At 41.1% G+C, this 16,903-nt stretch overlaps 2 protein-coding genes and 1 long non-coding RNA gene across 4 annotated transcripts; 1 reads left to right on the top strand and 2 right to left on the bottom strand.

Annotated features, from left to right (window-relative positions):
* Positions 1 to 137: 137 nt before the first annotated feature.
* ttc5 (tetratricopeptide repeat domain 5) lies at positions 138 to 5,420 on the bottom strand. Its single transcript, XM_039822059.1, has 10 exons — positions 5,315 to 5,420; positions 5,061 to 5,180; positions 3,761 to 3,893; positions 3,461 to 3,672; positions 2,783 to 2,936; positions 2,578 to 2,669; positions 2,289 to 2,492; positions 1,539 to 1,753; positions 1,260 to 1,404; positions 138 to 1,174 (listed from the first exon to the last, which is right to left on the bottom strand). Exons 2-10 carry the CDS (start codon positions 5,121 to 5,123, stop codon positions 1,055 to 1,057), a joined length of 1,338 nt encoding a protein of 445 aa, XP_039677993.1. The 5' UTR covers positions 5,124 to 5,180; positions 5,315 to 5,420; the 3' UTR covers positions 138 to 1,054.
* On the top strand, positions 5,320 to 10,291 carry mettl3 (methyltransferase like 3). 2 transcript variants are annotated; one of them, XM_039822058.1, is made up of 13 exons: positions 5,320 to 5,387; positions 5,480 to 5,534; positions 5,676 to 5,784; positions 6,215 to 6,402; positions 6,571 to 7,020; positions 7,175 to 7,350; positions 8,240 to 8,453; positions 8,575 to 8,762; positions 9,158 to 9,196; positions 9,311 to 9,419; positions 9,696 to 9,761; positions 9,880 to 9,992; positions 10,080 to 10,291. In XM_039822058.1, exons 3-13 carry the CDS (start codon positions 5,682 to 5,684, stop codon positions 10,192 to 10,194), a joined length of 1,761 nt encoding a protein of 586 aa, XP_039677992.1. In that variant the 5' UTR covers positions 5,320 to 5,387; positions 5,480 to 5,534; positions 5,676 to 5,681; the 3' UTR covers positions 10,195 to 10,291. The 2 variants fall into 2 exon arrangements, with proteins under 2 accessions (XP_039677992.1, XP_039677991.1); XM_039822057.1 differs by lacking the exons at positions 5,320 to 5,387; positions 5,480 to 5,534 and having other exon boundaries at positions 5,552 to 5,784.
* Positions 10,292 to 10,345: 54 nt separating this feature from the next.
* Positions 10,346 to 16,831, bottom strand: LOC120572703. Its single transcript, XR_005641475.1, has 3 exons — positions 16,617 to 16,831; positions 12,100 to 12,213; positions 10,346 to 12,001 (listed from the first exon to the last, which is right to left on the bottom strand). It is a non-coding gene; the product is annotated as an uncharacterized LOC120572703 (long non-coding RNA).
* Between the last annotated feature and the right edge of the window lie 72 nt (positions 16,832 to 16,903).

Here is a 16,903-nt window from a genome sequence, read left to right as displayed (position 1 = left end):
GGACTTAATGTAATCAGGAAGACTCCATTATGTTCCTTTCATCAGTTTTGTGTGATTAATTTTTGAAAACTAAGAAGTTTAGGCAGTTGGGAAAAGGGGGTTAGTCTAACTCTAACCTAAACAAAGACAATGGATTATTTTGGTCCAAAAATGCTTGACTTTTATAGTGAACAAAAATCAATTATACATTTTCCTTTACTGATACAGTACACGTTGACTGAATAACAGTAGGTGGTCTGTCATGCGAACTGTGTGAAGAATTTGGGCAATCTGGGATAAAACTGAGCAATTGGCTGGTTGTTGATTGGAAGTAGAAGACCCCCTGAAGTCTAGACCTGGATAACAAACAACCGAAGCAGCTAGTAAAGTGGTCAACCCAGACCGCAAGAATGTCTTTCGTACAGAGATTTTAACTATTGTATGAGTAATGAAACCTCTGATCAATAGGCCCCTTTCACAGAAGACATTTCACAGTAGGAAAAACACAGGTGTAAATACTAATAATCCATTTAGCTGCTTCAGTTTCAGGGTCCTGATGTTGTGCATGCTGGCTCACTGGCTTACTGGGACAGTTGAATAGAACAGAGCCATCATTAATGTTATTAGTAATACCTGTGCTTTTCCTTCTATAATAAGTCAAAATGTCTGGTGTGAAAAAGGAATTACACTATCGTACATTTCAAACGACATTTAATGAGGACCTCTGGTGGCCCTTTGCTGTTTTAAGACACCACGCAAACAAAATGTTTAACATAAAATGTTTTTTTTCAGGGTAAACTTAAGTCACAATTAAATCTGACATCACATTGCCATCATCACAGGTTCATTAATTTACAAAAAAGAACTGTGTTGTCTCCACAACAAAAAAAAACAAATATTTATAAATATAAACAAAATTGTCTATCTAACAACAAAGTAACAGGGTAACCTCTATTTACAAACACCAAACAGGCACAAACTTTGGAAACTTCAAACTTCCATATTTATCCAAACTCTTCTTTAAAATCCAGAAAAAATTGGTCCTCTTAATGTATTTCCCTGTTGCTTGTTCAGCTCATTCGCTCTGCGGCTTGTAGCTGACCGAGGCAGCAATCTGACTTTGGACGTTTTGTTTCTTGCCGTTGACAATGAGGAGCAGAGGAGAGTCCACTCGTATACTTCTGAAATCAAACACCTGCCGGACAGAGGAAATGTGAAGGTTAGAAAATTTAGAGAACCATCATTCTATACATTTTGAACTGCACACATTAAACACTGACCTTATCTTTATGTGTTATACTGTGTCGTTTGACCTGAGGTTCAGGAATGACTACAGTGTCTCCTATCAGGACGCCCCAGCTATCCGCTGTGTTGTATACCATCACCACTATACAGGACTCCTCACTGTCCACCATACCAAACGTACTGGAGGGAAAAAAGTGCAAGATTTTACACCACCACACCAAAAATTACGTTTTTTTCTGCTCTATCACACTGAGACTGAACCAAAAAGCATCTGGACAATGTGAGCCATTAATGATAAAATAAGCTGCACTCACAAAGCCATGCGACCCTCAGAGGCCAGACTGAAAACCACCTTGCCCAGGGCGGCAACTCCAGCGTTGTGACCGTGCGTGAGGGAGGAAAGAGTTCGAGGCTCCAGGCTGCCGACACGGCCTGTTGGGGAACGGAACTGAGGGGAGGCGCAGGGACCCAACGCTGACGTGTTGAGGTTAGAGAGCATCGTCCTTAACCGGCGCGCCTTCACCTTCCCCTGAAGATATGGAAAGACTGAAGGTTAGGAGCAAAACAAAAGCTATGCCTGTGCTTTGCTGCCACCTTGTTGTGAACCATGAAATCTTTGTCATCTTGATGACAATATTTATGTCAACAAAAACCAAAAATAAAAAGGAAGTGATGCCTCGTAGGACATATTTATCTCTATTAAACAAGTTCAGGTGTTATATTTGTTTTCCTAGAAAACATTTCCTTCAGCTTCTTTCATTTAATTGGACATTTCCTTTTCATCTTAATGCAATTTGATCCATTATTTGAATTCTTATTATTTTCTTAGGATTTTGTTTCATGTTTCAAAGTGGGAATCGTTGACATTTTCACAATATATACCATTCTTAAACTGAGGTTTTGTTGTTAAGAATTAAAGCAACTCCATGCTAAAGCTGAAATGATGATAAATTGAATAGCCAGTCGCCTAATTATCTAAATGTCTTTGGGTTTTGGACTGTTGATCTGATGAAACAAGACATTTGAAGAAGTCACCTCATGCTTTAAGAACTTGCACTCCATACCTTGTTCTGTATGAGTTCTGTGACTTTCCCCAGATACTCCAGCAGCTGCTTCTCTCTCTCTGGAGGCTCCTCCCAGCCCGGGTCGAGTGCCGCGGCTCGGCTGTAGCCGCCGAGAGCAGACCCGTACATCTCCTCGTACTGGAACAGAGTGGCTCGGTTGAAATGCAGCTCCGGGTAACAAGAGGCAGCTCTGTCTACTTTTTCCTACATATGAGAAAGAAAGGAGTAAAATATTAGTGCAATTAGTGCGGATAGATTTTAACCAACATGTTCAATGCTCAGTACTCACAGATTGTGCATAGGCAGTTAGAGCTTGTTGAGACAACTGTGGATTCTGTCCACAGGTAAAAAACAGGGACACATAAGCATTTCCCAGGATGTCTGTAAAAACATGAAATACAATTTTAGGACAGCACATCATTTGTACAATCCCTGTTATAACTTTCCTTTAACACTTCTCCTCTGCTTACTAAGTACCCAGACGCTCTACTCACACCAAGACGTCCCATCGGTGACGTCCAGCTGGACAGCTTGTCGGGCCATGTCCACACTCTCCATCACCTGCTTGCCATGTTGTGCGTTGCTGTCCGCCGGCGGCAGCTGTCTCAGCACCATAGACAGGTTGCGTAGAGACACTTTGTTCTTGCTCTACAGATGTAAAAGATAACGCAGAAGACAGTCAACCTGAGTTGATAAGTGAAACCTAGCATGGAGAGATATAAAAGAAATTCCCACAGGAGTAGTGTTATGTGTTTGAGTAGTAGTTATGTGACAGTTTCTCTTAACATAAAGTGCCAGAAATGTTAACATACAGGTTGCATTTTTAATCCATCAAAACAAATAATGCCAAATTTCTAACTGAAGCACACTATCACAATACCTTATGTGTTGCATATAGAGGTACGTGGTACTTTAATTCTGGCTCTTATGTGGAAAGCCAAGAGGACAGGATATATATTTTTTTTTTACACGTTCTCGCGATAGTACAGCACGTTCTCGCGATAAGACGCCACGTGGCATTGTGTATGTTTACATCCAGTGTATACAGCGTAGACATACACGGAAAGCTCAAAATGCGTACAGATAACTCGCCATTTGGCTTTAGGAAAGTGGTGTGTATGTTTATGCAAAGTCATGATGCCATGTTGCTGCTCTTTCTGTCCTTAATGTACCTGTTGCAAGGCTCCAGTGAAGCAGTTCTTGGCACCGGTCAGGTCTCCTTTTTTCCAGTACTGCTCCCCCAATGTGTTCCAGCCCTCGACCAAGCCAGGCTCCAGCTTTACAGCGCGTGAAAGGCACTCTTCTGCTACGGTGCTGAAGTCTGGAGCCACGTTTAGACACCTGCCCTTCTGCAGCAGAAACTCTGCTTTGTGTTTAAAATGATCTGTGGTGAATCGTAAACAAAGATACAGTTAGTATATATTCTGCAAATTTAAGACTGAAGTTCTGTTGTGCAATTGTGGCACTCTCACCTTCTGTCTCCTCTAGCCTCTTCAGTGTCTTTTCACTCTCCTGTGCGACATCGCTTTGTTTCCTCCCAGCTTCCTCCACACTGTGAGTCTCAAAATAGCAATCTCTGAAATTATACAGTTCATCCACGAGCTCCTGTAATGGGAGGGTAGAGAGGGGGGATTAAAGAAAAACAATATTGTGAATTCCTAACAAAAGTTAAAAATAGACCAAAGGCACAGTTCTCATAGCAAAATCTGCCTGTCGTGCAACACTGACTTGGTGAAAAAACTGGGACGAGCATTGTCCATTAGAGATGCACATATAACTTTTGTGATCTAGTAGCAAGTAGAGTAATAAAACTGTCAAATCTGAAACAGTAAAATTATTGTGGTTGTTTTTTTGTTTGGTTTGTTGACAACTTTCGTATACATTATACCTTCAATTTAATAGCCAATTCAATAAGAGTGCAATAATCAATACATTCTAAATGTGTATATATATATATATATATATATATATAGCTTTACAAATTGGGAGCATGATGATAAGTGGCCATTAACCTGAGGGTCTCATGAAAGAAAAATTGAGTTGCACTGTGGGAATTGTAGGATCCAGTGTTTTAGGCGCTTGACCCATGTTTGGGTCTAAAAGTCATGATATCAAAGCTTTTGTCCAGCTTTATTTTGTGCAATACTAAAATGCTGGAGTGACCTTTAAAAAAAACTGTCAAATCAGTAAGAGAATAAAACTACCAATTATAAAACATAAATGTATAAAGGTATTTCTAAAAAATATATATATATAAAGTAGCAATCTGTGGACCTGCGTTTGTGCTACTGGTGTTTAAAAATAATGTAAGATTATTGATTAAGGGTGATTTAGCTATGAAACCTTGTACTAAATTAAGAGAACATATCCGTGCATCTCTAGTGTCCATCATTGGTGCATTAAGTCAGGAGCACGGAGAATATGGTGACTCAGCAAGAAGTGGATGCAAGCTAAGCATGCATATAAAAAATCATACATGTGACGGGTTAATGGGGTAATTGTAGAGCCATTCTACCCATAGAATGAGGAATATGGCCCTCTCACCATGCCTCACACACCTAACACAGTATCAGACATGAAGGCTCAATACTAAATAGGGTTTGTTAGCATGATAGTTGCAGCCAGTTGTTATAGTAACGAGTCGGTAAGAAGATGTCCAGCGAGCAAATGTAGAGAACACAAGACACTGACCTCGTGAGAAGTCAACAAAACACTAAGGGTCGTACATTTGGTGTATTTAAATATTCGTGTGATATAATTAAGAACAAGTACCTTCATAATTTGCAGTTCGTCTTTCTCTTTCGCAGGCTCACCACTCTTCTCGTCTTCCGCCATCTTTGCGTTAGCTCACGGCAGCAACCAGCAACAGCCTAGTACCGGAAGGAGCAGCCACTGTAGTGGATCAACATGCACAAAGTTACGAGATGAGTATTACATTTAAGTTTATAATGTTACTATGGTGACAGAAAACATGTCTTTACTACAATAGTACGAATGCAATGTTTTTTAGCACAGAGGAAACTGACTTTTAATTTCAGAGACACCGGAAGTTGGAGTGGTCCGTAGCCAAAATGAATCCGACAAAGAACCTCTTCACAAGTGAACAGATATTTTTCATTGACTCATTTTTCGTTGCTAAAATACAGCTTTCAGTACAGGCCGATTAATGTATGATTATTTATCTATTTCAGATGATGTAACCACCAGGATTGTTCGTCATCAGCAGTCAGCCGGAACGTTTCTCATGCAAGTTGCTGGTCCGATACTTTTTCGCCTTGGACCATACATGTTATCGCTCCCAACAAAGCTGACCGTGTTCAACTTTTGTCAAAGTACTGTTCAGTGTAACCGGTGTCGGTGTTGGTAACTTATTGCTGTTGATTCCAGTTCGTCATGTCGGACACGTGGAGCAACATTCAGGCGCACAAGAAGCAGCTGGACTCTCTGCGGGAGAGGCTGCAGCGGCGGCGGAAAGACCCAGCACAACAGTCCTCTGGTAGGCCTATAACGTTACATTCAGACCAGAGAGCAGCTACCCGCAGGGCAGCAAATAACGATAACCAACAGAATATTTACCCGATTAAATAAATCTATAAATTGTGAAGTATGAAGACAATTGCCCATGGATTGTTACACAAGGCCACAGTGATGTCTTGAAATTGCCTAGTTTATATTGGGAATGTTTACTCAACACATACAGCTGTACTTTTAACTTATTTTGTTTAACGAACAGTCCGAAACACTAAGATATTCAATTTACTATCATAGAAGACTAAGAAAAACAGTGAATATTCATTTGGTAAAACATTTGAGAAGCTGGGACCAGTACTTTCTGGCATTTTTGGGTAAGAAATTAAAAACAATCAGTTGTCAAAAAAGCTTTTACACCATGATGGCGTTAACCTCTGTTGTCTCCTCTCGGTCAGATGGCGGAAGCAGTACAGAGGGTTCCACAGCCAGGAGTGACAGCCCGGCTCCGTCAGCTCCGCTCCCCCCTCAAGAGGAGACAGAAAAACCACCAGACCCCGAACTAGAGAAGAGGCTGCTGGGGTATCTCTCTGATCTGAGTCTTTCAATGCCAACGGACTCCCTTGCCATCACAAGTGAACTCAGTGTGAGTCTTTGTCTCTAAGCACAGAAATGCTTTTGGCAAATAGTACACAAGTTTTATAGAGGAAAGTAAAAATATGTTGAGCTCGGCTGTAGCGTAATTACATACAAAAATAAATACACATATTTCTACTTTTAATTTATTTTTCTTCCATTTGATTCTCGTTCACAGTCTGAGACAGCTGTCAGTCATGGATGCATCCAGAGTCTGCTGCTAAAATTCTCTGCTCAGGAACTCATCGAGGTCCGGCAGCCCACATCAGCCTCTTCTTCTACTACTTCCCCCTCAATCGTGGTAGCAGTGGACCATACAAAACTATGGGCCATGATCGGTTCTGTGGCTGGAGCCCAACGGGCTGGAGTCAAGAGAAAAGCAGAAGATCAAACCCACCACAAAAGAGCTCCAGGCTTCTCACCCTCACTTCAGAGCCCTGCTTCTCCTCCGCTCTCTTCCTTCACCTCTGTGACGCCGGCTTCCTCCTCACAGCTGGCAGGGCCTTCAGCATCGGGGAGCGGGGCTGATAAGAAGGGAAAGAGCAGTAAAAGCCAGTCGTCCCATTTGGACATGGAGATAGAGAGCCTCCTGAACCAACAGTCCACTAAAGAGCAGCAGAGCAAGAAGGTAGGAAGGATGAGGAGACTGACCAATATCTCCTCTTGTCCCTTACTGCACTCAGAATTATTGGAACCAGTTACATTTTCAGCTACACGAAAGCTAAGCAGGATAGTTTGGAGGTGTGATTACTGATATGGAATATAATGTTATTTATGTCCAGGTGAGCCGAGAGATTCTGGAGCTGCTTAATGCCAGCACAGCTAAGGAACAGTCCATCGTGGAAAAGTTCCGGTCTCGCGGCCGAGCTCAGGTCCAAGAGTTCTGCGACCACGGGACCAAAGAGGAGTGTGTGCGCTCTGGGGACACACCGCTGCCGTGCACCAAGTTACACTTCCGGTCAGTGTTCCTCAGCATACAGTTTTTTTGTGTTTATGTCACCCCACATGATGAAAACAAATATTTCAGTCACTTCACAACTTCAACAGATTTTTAATTAATTCAGATAAATGATAATTTCCATTGCAGTTCAGTGTTTATAAATCCACTGGGCTGGGGTCACCCTGGTGGCTGAGGGGTGAGGGCCCAGACTATGAACTGCAGTGCCACCGGTTCATGTTCACCTCATCTGTCTTTCCTCTCTCTTCCTTTCATATCTTAATTATCAACCAAACAATAAAGGCATAAAATGTCCTAAAAACAAATATTTCAAAAAGAGAAATACTCCCATGGTTCTGTAGAGGTCACTATAATCAAGTTTAAAATATCACTACTATCAAAAATACCACATTATGACAATGTTCTGGCAAAACACTGACTAGCCCATCATTTTAATCTAATGGAAAAGGATCGGGAACCACCAAAGAAATCTCAAAATAAATAAGATAAGATGAATAATGAGTTAAAAAACAGATTCTGCTACATACACTTTTCTATAATAATTGATGTTTCCTTGTGAAATGTTGTAGAAGTCTATCCCTTCAGGCACATGTTTGAAATTAAACACTGGAAAGTAATGAAACTGTATTTAAGGGGTCACAAGTAGACTTGGTTTTAAGGGGCCACAATTCAAAAACATGGACACTGGTCTAAGGATACAGGGTGCAAATTTCTGATTTAATAAACTTGACTGATAGGGTAAATATATGTGTATTTCCCTTCCTGTATTTTAACTTTTGTGCTGTAGAAGATGTTTTTTGTGGTTTTAATTTGTGGGGTTTTGTTCAAACCTGAAGTTAAAATAAAATGACATTGCACAAAAATGTTTTTTTTTCTCTCTCTCATTTAGTCGCATCATTAACAAGCACACGGACGAGAGCCTCGGTGACTGCTCCTTCCTTAACACGTGTTTCCACATGGACACCTGCAAATACGTCCACTATGAGATCGACAGCCCTCCAGAGGCCGAGGGGGGCCTGCTGGGGCCCCAGGCCGGGACCACAGAGCTCGGCCTCTGTGCGGGGGACGCCGACAGCAACGTGGGCAAACTGTTCCCCTCACAGGTGAGGCTGGGAGAGAGGAGTGGTGAGGAAAGAAGATGGCGTCCTACCAGTGACAGACCGATGGATGCTGTACATTTTTGGTGGGTTATGAAATTTACAGAGGTTGTGTGTTTCTTTGCAGTGGATCTGCTGCGATATCCGCTACTTGGACGTGTCCATCCTCGGTAAGTTTGCGGTGGTGATGGCCGACCCTCCGTGGGACATCCACATGGAGCTACCCTATGGTACACTGACTGACGACGAGATGAGAAAACTCAACATCCCCATCCTGCAAGATGATGGCTTCCTCTTCCTCTGGGTCACCGGAAGGTAACTTACCTGGGCGCTCGAGTTTCCTTGTCTCTGATTTTCTTTTTCTGTGACAAACCTTTAAAAAAACGTTTCTTCAGCTTGGGCTTTTACCCCTGCAACCAAATATATACATTCGATGTATACTAGAATTTGTTTTCCATTTTCTGTACAGTATTCTTCTCTTTGTTTTGAAGTGATAGCCTGACAGCCCCCCTAAAAAGCTCAATCTTTCTCAGTTAAATTAAGTAGCAGTAAGTGGGATTTATCCTATTTAACAATACCTAGCCAGCAAACATTTTTATACAGGTTGAACCTGCATGGTTTATTATGAGAAGGCAGGGTCCTAGTTCTGCACATCCAGATATAGTTTTGTCTGTTCAAACTTATCATGTGCCCAATTTCTCTTCTTACAGGGCTATGGAGTTGGGCAGAGAGTGTCTCAGTCTTTGGGGGTAAGTCCTTTCTTCTGTGCATGCACTACCATCAAGTCATCACTTTGGTAGGACACCATTCAGTTTCTTATATATGTGCTGCTTTTTTTATGTGTATTTATTATCATCTGCTAGCTATGATCGAGTTGATGAAATAATTTGGGTGAAAACAAACCAGCTTCAAAGAATCATCCGCACAGGAAGGACAGGCCATTGGCTGAACCACGGGAAGGAGCACTGTCTGGTATGTTTGTCCTCTTGTGCGTCTTCCTACTGTGTAATATATATCTGTCTCTGTCCTATACAGCATGAGCCTGCATGTAACTGCTAAGCTCCAAGCTCGAAGAATTTTGCCTCCAGGATTCTTTTTTTAACGTTCATTCTTGGTAGTTAGAGAGGCCACCCTACTAGAAGGTGTTTTGAAGCAATATGCCGAGCTGCTACAGGCTCATTTTTTGTAAATGTGCCTCCAAAGGTGTGTCAGATAAATGTCTAAAATATTTCTCTTGTTTTACTTCAGGTGGGTGTAAAAGGAAACCCTCAGGGATTCAACAGAGGTTTGGACTGCGACGTCATTGTGGCCGAGGTAAATGATTATATCTTCTGTCCTACTTATTGTATTTATGATTTTCTACAGCCTGAAAAAGTTGCTTCAGATATGATACAGATTGCATCTTCATTGCATTCCAAACGCTCTCTTCCAGGTCCGCTCCACCAGTCACAAACCAGATGAGATCTACGGTATGATAGAGAGACTCTCGCCCGGCACCAGGAAAATTGAGCTTTTCGGTCGACCCCACAACGTCCAGCCCAACTGGTAACACACCATCACGCTTTAATTTAAAGGCCAAGTTACTGCTTTACATGTACTGATTGACCTTTTTTTTTCCTCCTCCACTTCTAGGGTAACTCTTGGAAACCAGCTTGATGGCATTCATCTCTTGGATCCTGATGTCGTGGCTCGATTTAAGAATCGTTATCCGGATGGCGTCATCTCTAAACCCAAAAACATGCAGTGATGACAGTGGTCGCAGGTTTGGAAGAAGTTTATCAATAGACTGTGTTTTTTTTTTTATATCCGTGAACAACTTTCTCTAATAAATGTTGTCAACAAGATCCATTGTCCGTGTCTTGGTTAAGAAATGATACATACCATGTGAAGAAATTATGTTAATCATTCATCATAATCATATTTTAATTCTGCAAAACTTCATTCACACATTCAACAAAAACACAGGAGACATTTTGAATGTACCTTTTTTAGTTGTTGTTAGTAAAGAATAAAGATACTTTTGATGTACTGTAGATTTGAATAACTGATTTTCGCATCAAAGGACGAATTTTGAAATTTCATCAGGTTTTCAGTTATATAGTATCAGCGATTACATTCATATCTGCTCATTGTAGGCAAATACAGAATCCTGTTCATCCTTAAAGCTATAGTGCGTAGTTTCTGTCTTCCCCCATGAGGAATTGTAACTAAGTAATGACAACAAAACTGTTGCGCGTTTTGACAGCCTTCCGTGATCTCGCACCACCCTCACCCCTCCTCCTCGCAGTTGCTAGTAGTCAAGGAGGACACGGAGGATTTAAAAAAACATGGACTCTTCAGAAGAGGTAATTATCTTCTTCCCGGGAAAGTCGCCGGACGACACAATATTCGGAACACAGCCATAATGAGAAATAGAGTTTTGTGGAGCTTAAATTCTTAATTAGCTTTGTATCCACTCATTTGGCAATGGCTTGAATGTAACGGACGCTCATTAATATAAAAAAGTTACGCACTAAAGCTTTAAAGGTCTTTAGCTAAGATTTGTTAAAAAAAAAGTAAAAATGTATTATCAAATGCAGCAAAGACGGTTTTTTTAGTTGATAAAAAATAAAGAAATAAGCCAGAAGAAGCTGAAGCCAAACATGACTGACAAAATACTTAACAGAAATACATTCTGCTGAGCTGCTGTTTGCTTTATGCTTTCTCAAGAGTACCTAGAGGCAAAAAAACAGCTGCTGAGCACCCCCCTCTGTTTTTTAGTGTTTCTTTGTTTTGTCACAGAGCAGGATTAGAAAGTAAACCTTGTTTATAAGAACTGTCAACAGTAAGTTTAGAAATAGGATCCCATCACTCGTGATGGTTGATGAGGTTAAGACAGAGCTATTAATCATCATACTCCCTCATCCTGCTTGATGAAACGCTCTCTTATCTCAACAGCAAATTAAAAAATCAAAAGGAAAAAAGTGTAAAAAGTAATGCACTTTCGGTTGTGGATGCTGTAAACATGTCTCTTATGTGGTCTTCTCTCATCAGTATCGTGTCCGGTTGGGTATTGGGTCCACGCAGTTTAGAGTTTAGTCTTATGAAATGTTAATGCACAGAGATTGAAAACCAAGTCTGTCTCAGTCTTATTTCCCCCGCCTCTTGTTGAATCTGATTAATCATCGAGAGTTCTTGGTGGGCAGCGAGTGAGCAAGGAGGGGCTGTATTGCAAACTGTGGCAGTGCACAACTACTGTTGATCAAATCTAAAAGGTGACGATAGATGCACTTGCTTAGCTATCAGGCTCCCACATCTGCACCACAGGGTCCAAGCATGAATGGGCCAGGGAAAACCTAGATACAGGAGTCCATTTATCTCTTCTGCAGCACTCCGTCCTCCTTAGTAAGTGGTGTCCACTGCGTTGATGTTGCTGTCCAGCTGGTGTCTAAAAGACAGCCTGGCCTTGGTGGAGAAATATATCTGCGAGCCCCGACTCAGGCTTCCTGCTGCTTCGCTGTCGCTACCGCAGGATGTCGTGGAGCACAGACGGGGCTTCATCTCCTCAATGGGAACTGAGGGGTGGAAAGTACAGATAGGGTATATTCAGGCTTTATCAGGGCCCACTATCATGAAATGGCTGTTTATTTGGTCTTAAGTTTGACTTTCTTACTGTGTAGCTGCTCCCCACTTGCAGCTGGGGGGCACTGCCTGCTCTTGCAGCGCTCTTTACAGCGTCTGTAGAAAGGAAAACACTGCAGCATCTTCACACCCATGGCAGAGGTGTCTGTAGAGAGAGGGGAGTGAACAGAGACATAAATATAAGAGGAGAGGTGATAGAAAAATCAAAAATAGACAAATAAAAACTATTTAATGAACAAAGCCACACAAACTGCAACAGTGAGAATCTTTCCGAAATATAAAGTAAAAAGTATGCTAATACTTAAAAAATAAAACCATAAATATTTAAATAAAAAAGGTATGTTAAACACATTTTTCCAGGATGCACACTTCTCCTATAGCTTCCATTTAAGCTGCCCGATCACAATAACAGTATGTCTGAGTGCCTGCTGACAGCTCATCACCAGTTCACAGTTTAATGGAATTATGATCCAGCACTTCAATGCCATGATATCCTAACGTAAGCTGATAATATTGTTGAATCCCAGCCAACCAGTCAGTATTTACAGTGCCAGCATCATCCTCAATGCTGTCTAATCCTGGAAAGGGACGTTAATGGGCTACGGCAGCCAGGGGAGTTATTAAGCCCTGTCCTGACAACCAAACAGACTGCATAGAGGTCGTCTGATGTATGCAAGTTATGACTAACGGGCAGACAGGTGCATGTCTCAATTGAAGGGGAAGCTGTTGTTTTCATTTGAAGAACTCTAAAAAATTGTTTCTGAACTTTTCTCTCAGTCAGCAATTGTGCTTTCCATTGAGGGGGTTCTGGACCTAGATCAGATCTGATTCACTCAGCAACAAGTCAGTCAAATTCATAATTTCCTCGAGAATTGTCCCTCTCTCTGTGAATGATAAGATAAAGCCAGGGCCACACGCCAGGACTGAGCTGTATTTACTTAGACTGAGTGAAAAAAAGGGTATTTATTTTAGTCTAATCGGGTTAAGAAATAGGTCAGGTGAAATGGAGCAGAGAGAGGTGATGGATTGCGACAGTTTCTATTGTAATTGTGCATTGGGGTAAAAAGAAGAGTCCGCTTAATAATAGCTTTCATGTTTCTGCTGCAAATTACCTAAACTTTTATGTATAAAGTTTACATGATCAGCCGACAGAGTTGCAAGATGACCACAAAGAGTTACAAAATTATTGCAAAAAGACTTGAATCTACCAATAAGAAACAATAAAAATTAACAAAAAGAGACCCAAACCAATTAGAAAGATGCTAAATGACTATAAATTACCACAAAGAGAGACAGCGTCTGAAACTAACTGTCTACTTCAGTCTGATGAGAAAACCCATTAGTGTGATAAAGCACTAAGCCCCATATCTGATGACAAACAGTAAACTGTGATTGCAACATAAAGGAGAACTGTGTTCGGCTGACATCTTTTTCCTTTTTTTCACTGTTTACTGCTGATTCCTCATGCTGCTCGACTCAGTGTGGCAGATTCATGGAGACGTGACAGCTCACACATACGCACAGATTCAAAGAGCTGCTGTAGCACATTACAGATGAGCCACAGGGGAGGCATGTGTCAGCCAAGGGAAAACTCTATATCTTCAGTCTCTCTTTTTTTGATTAAATTCAAGCAGAAAAAACTATTTCTTTTCTCCTCTATTTCTTAACCATCTAATGCACCCCCTTCTCATTTTTACACAGGTGTGGCTGTGGAATCCTATCTCATTTACAGACAGTGAATCCATTTGGATTGGTCAATTTAGAGGTTCTGCCTGTGAAATGAGAATGCACAGTATAGCACACATTGTCAAGGAAAGTGAATGGGCAGTATTGACTGTTTTTCCCCACCTAGTTTTATTCTACAATAAATTCTTTGTGTATTAATAATTCCGCAAGCATGTGCAAAGCAGTTCCACACACGCAAACACACACAATATTAAGGCCTTGGCCAGTAGTGAGGAGTTTTGGCTATGATTGGCAGTGGGGGTCTGGCAGCAAACAGCAGCCTGGGAGCCTTGAGGAGAAAAACAACCTCAGATGGCACACACACACACACACACACACACACACACACACACACACACACACACACACACACACACACACACACACACACACACACACACACACACACACACACAAAAAAAAACACACACACACACACACACACACACACACACACACACACACACACACACACTCTGAAAGCACAGAGACAGTACCCACATTGACCACAGAGAAGAGGGGTAGATAAGGAAAGGCAGAGGAAGTAGAAGAAATAGATATGAGGTATGTAAAGAATGAAAATCTAATAAGTGAGAAAAGAAGTGGAAGTGACCTCTGTTTTTCTCTCAGCAGTTAGCTGCTACCTGAATAATGCGGTTTGACTTGCTCAACCAGTGAGGGCTCACTGATGGAGCTGAGAATTGCGCAATCCTTCCAGGAAAACATTAGCAAGTGGCTTTTGGCATGACGTTTTTATAATTCTGAGTGCATGTTTGTGCATGTGTGCATGTACAAGAAAATCTGTGGGAGAGTTAAGCGTCTTAAACAGGTTTGCTGAGTGTGATCCCTACATATTTTCGATTTCTAAAACATCAGTCAAACGTTTCTCTCTGCAAACCACCTTACCAGTCCACACTCAGCCCCTTATCTGCTTTGTAAACAATGTTAAAGCAAGCAGCAGAGCACATATGCATATAGTAATGTGATCACAGTTTTCCCACAGCTCCACATTTCCACTGAGCTCCCCCTCCTCCGGTCAGTCCCCAAGGTTTTATGAAAAAAAAGTGCAGTCTTGTGTCACTGCCCGCAACACAAAGCCTCACACAGGCCTGCCAAGCTGGATGACGCAAACACTACTCTGTGCATGGATACCTGCACAAATGTGTGTGTGTCCATTAATAGCAGTATACAATCCTATTTCCTTCATATTCGTCACAGCCGGTGGATAAAGAAGGTCTTAAGGTGTTTCTATAGCGCTCTCATACAGCATACAGATCCAATAATGTCAGTACATTACTCAACTACTGTGCTTACTGTAAATAGTAATAATAATATAATTCCATTTTATGCTACTGTATACATCTACACTGCATTTCAGAGGCAAATGTTGTTTGTTTTACTATCTGATAAAGAGTTTACAAAGTAGTTAAAATTAGCTTCACCTTGACCAGTTACTGTACATAATTAAAATGCAGTTTAAATGTTTATGCATCTATGTATATATATATATATATATATATATATATATATATATATATATATATATATATATATATATATATATAACACAACACTATATAACAAAAGAGACATTTTGGTGCTAAAAGTACAATTACTGATAATACTTCTGTACTTTGCAGGACTTTTAGGGACTGTATCTGATGCTGAGGGAGGCTGAACCTTATTTTTTCACTTTGTACACTCCTCTTGCTGCTCTAATGCTGCAACACTGTACCTTACAGCATGTAAAAAAAATAACATAACAGTGTTTAATTGGTATAACTTTTTTAATTGTGTACCTCAATTTAAACCTTAATTTCTTAATAAAATATCTGTCTAAATGTGTGCCACCATCATACACATGAATAAGATCCTAAAGCAGATACAGAACTGTTGTCCTCCGTAACTTGTCTTTTCCATGTAATTATTAATTACATTGCAAAGGAAGGCTGAAATAACATGACAAATATAAAAGACCCTCCTCTACTCCTCCCTAAAAAGCCAGACTATCCTATTTTTAGTAAAAAGAAAAATAATATCCTCCCCCTTATCTGACCCCCTCTAATAATTTTGGTACAGTCCCTAACCTGCAGTTGGGTATTTATACACTGGGGTTTATAAGAAACTACTTCTTTTCACCACTAGTTTTGTCATGTTTGGCTAACCAATGCACATTCAGTTTACAATTTCACATTCTACTATTAGATGCGCGTGCATGATGTGGAAGCCTCTGCGCGCGTGCGGTGGGGGCGGGGGGGAAGGTTGAATGAGAAGCTGCACCAGACAGGCTAATCTGAGCTTTCATCTAGAGCAGATGTACATCAATTATCTGTTCTCTTTCTCCGCGATTAAACTAATGAAGTGGAAACAGTAGCCTATTTATCTGCTCATTCAAGTTTAAAGCAAAGCCCGAAGATGATCATTTTTTCATATGTTTTTAGTTGCTCATAAATGGCGTTATTCTGCCCAATCAGTGATGCCAATTTAACTGGCAGACTGGACAGTTCAAGAGAATAATAATAATAATAATAATAATAATAATAATAATAATATAGGTGGCGTACGTGCGTGCGTGCAGAAAAGGCGTGACGTGAAGTGGGCTTCACAAACAAACAGTAGCCCACAAAATGCTCTCAGCGTATCACGATCAGGGACTCCTCCAATGGCACACCTGCTCCAAAACCAAAACAGCAACCCTTGATCTTTTTTGACAGGAGAGGTTTACACTTACCTACATGTCAAAGTATTATTTAGCAGCAGTCTTATAAATACCTTTTTTTAAGTGACGTTTAAATAAGTTTAATGGCCTTTTAAATGACTCACCTGGTGCTATAAACTTGTAGACTTGAAGACAGCGGAAAATGGATAATCTTGATAACTTCCCAGCTGCAACGCGACTATCCCCGATCACTTCATCTGCGTTTTCTTGTCGCTTCCCTCATTAAAACGTGTCCTGGGAGCGCTGCTCAGACTCAACTGTGCATCCCTATTGGCAGCATGGAAAGGTTTCCGTGGCGCGGAGCGACTGCACTTTAAATAGCTAATCCCCGGAGCATGGTGAGTGAGTGGACTGGACACGCCTGCTTTCTCTCACCCTCCCTCCCTCCTTC

This window comes from Perca fluviatilis, chromosome 14 (assembly GCF_010015445.1).
Source record: "Perca fluviatilis chromosome 14, GENO_Pfluv_1.0, whole genome shotgun sequence".
In the NCBI taxonomy this organism is placed as follows: domain Eukaryota; kingdom Metazoa; phylum Chordata; class Actinopteri; order Perciformes; family Percidae; genus Perca; species Perca fluviatilis.
Note: the sequence above shows the minus strand (reverse complement) of the source record. Positions and strands in the feature narration are given on the sequence as shown.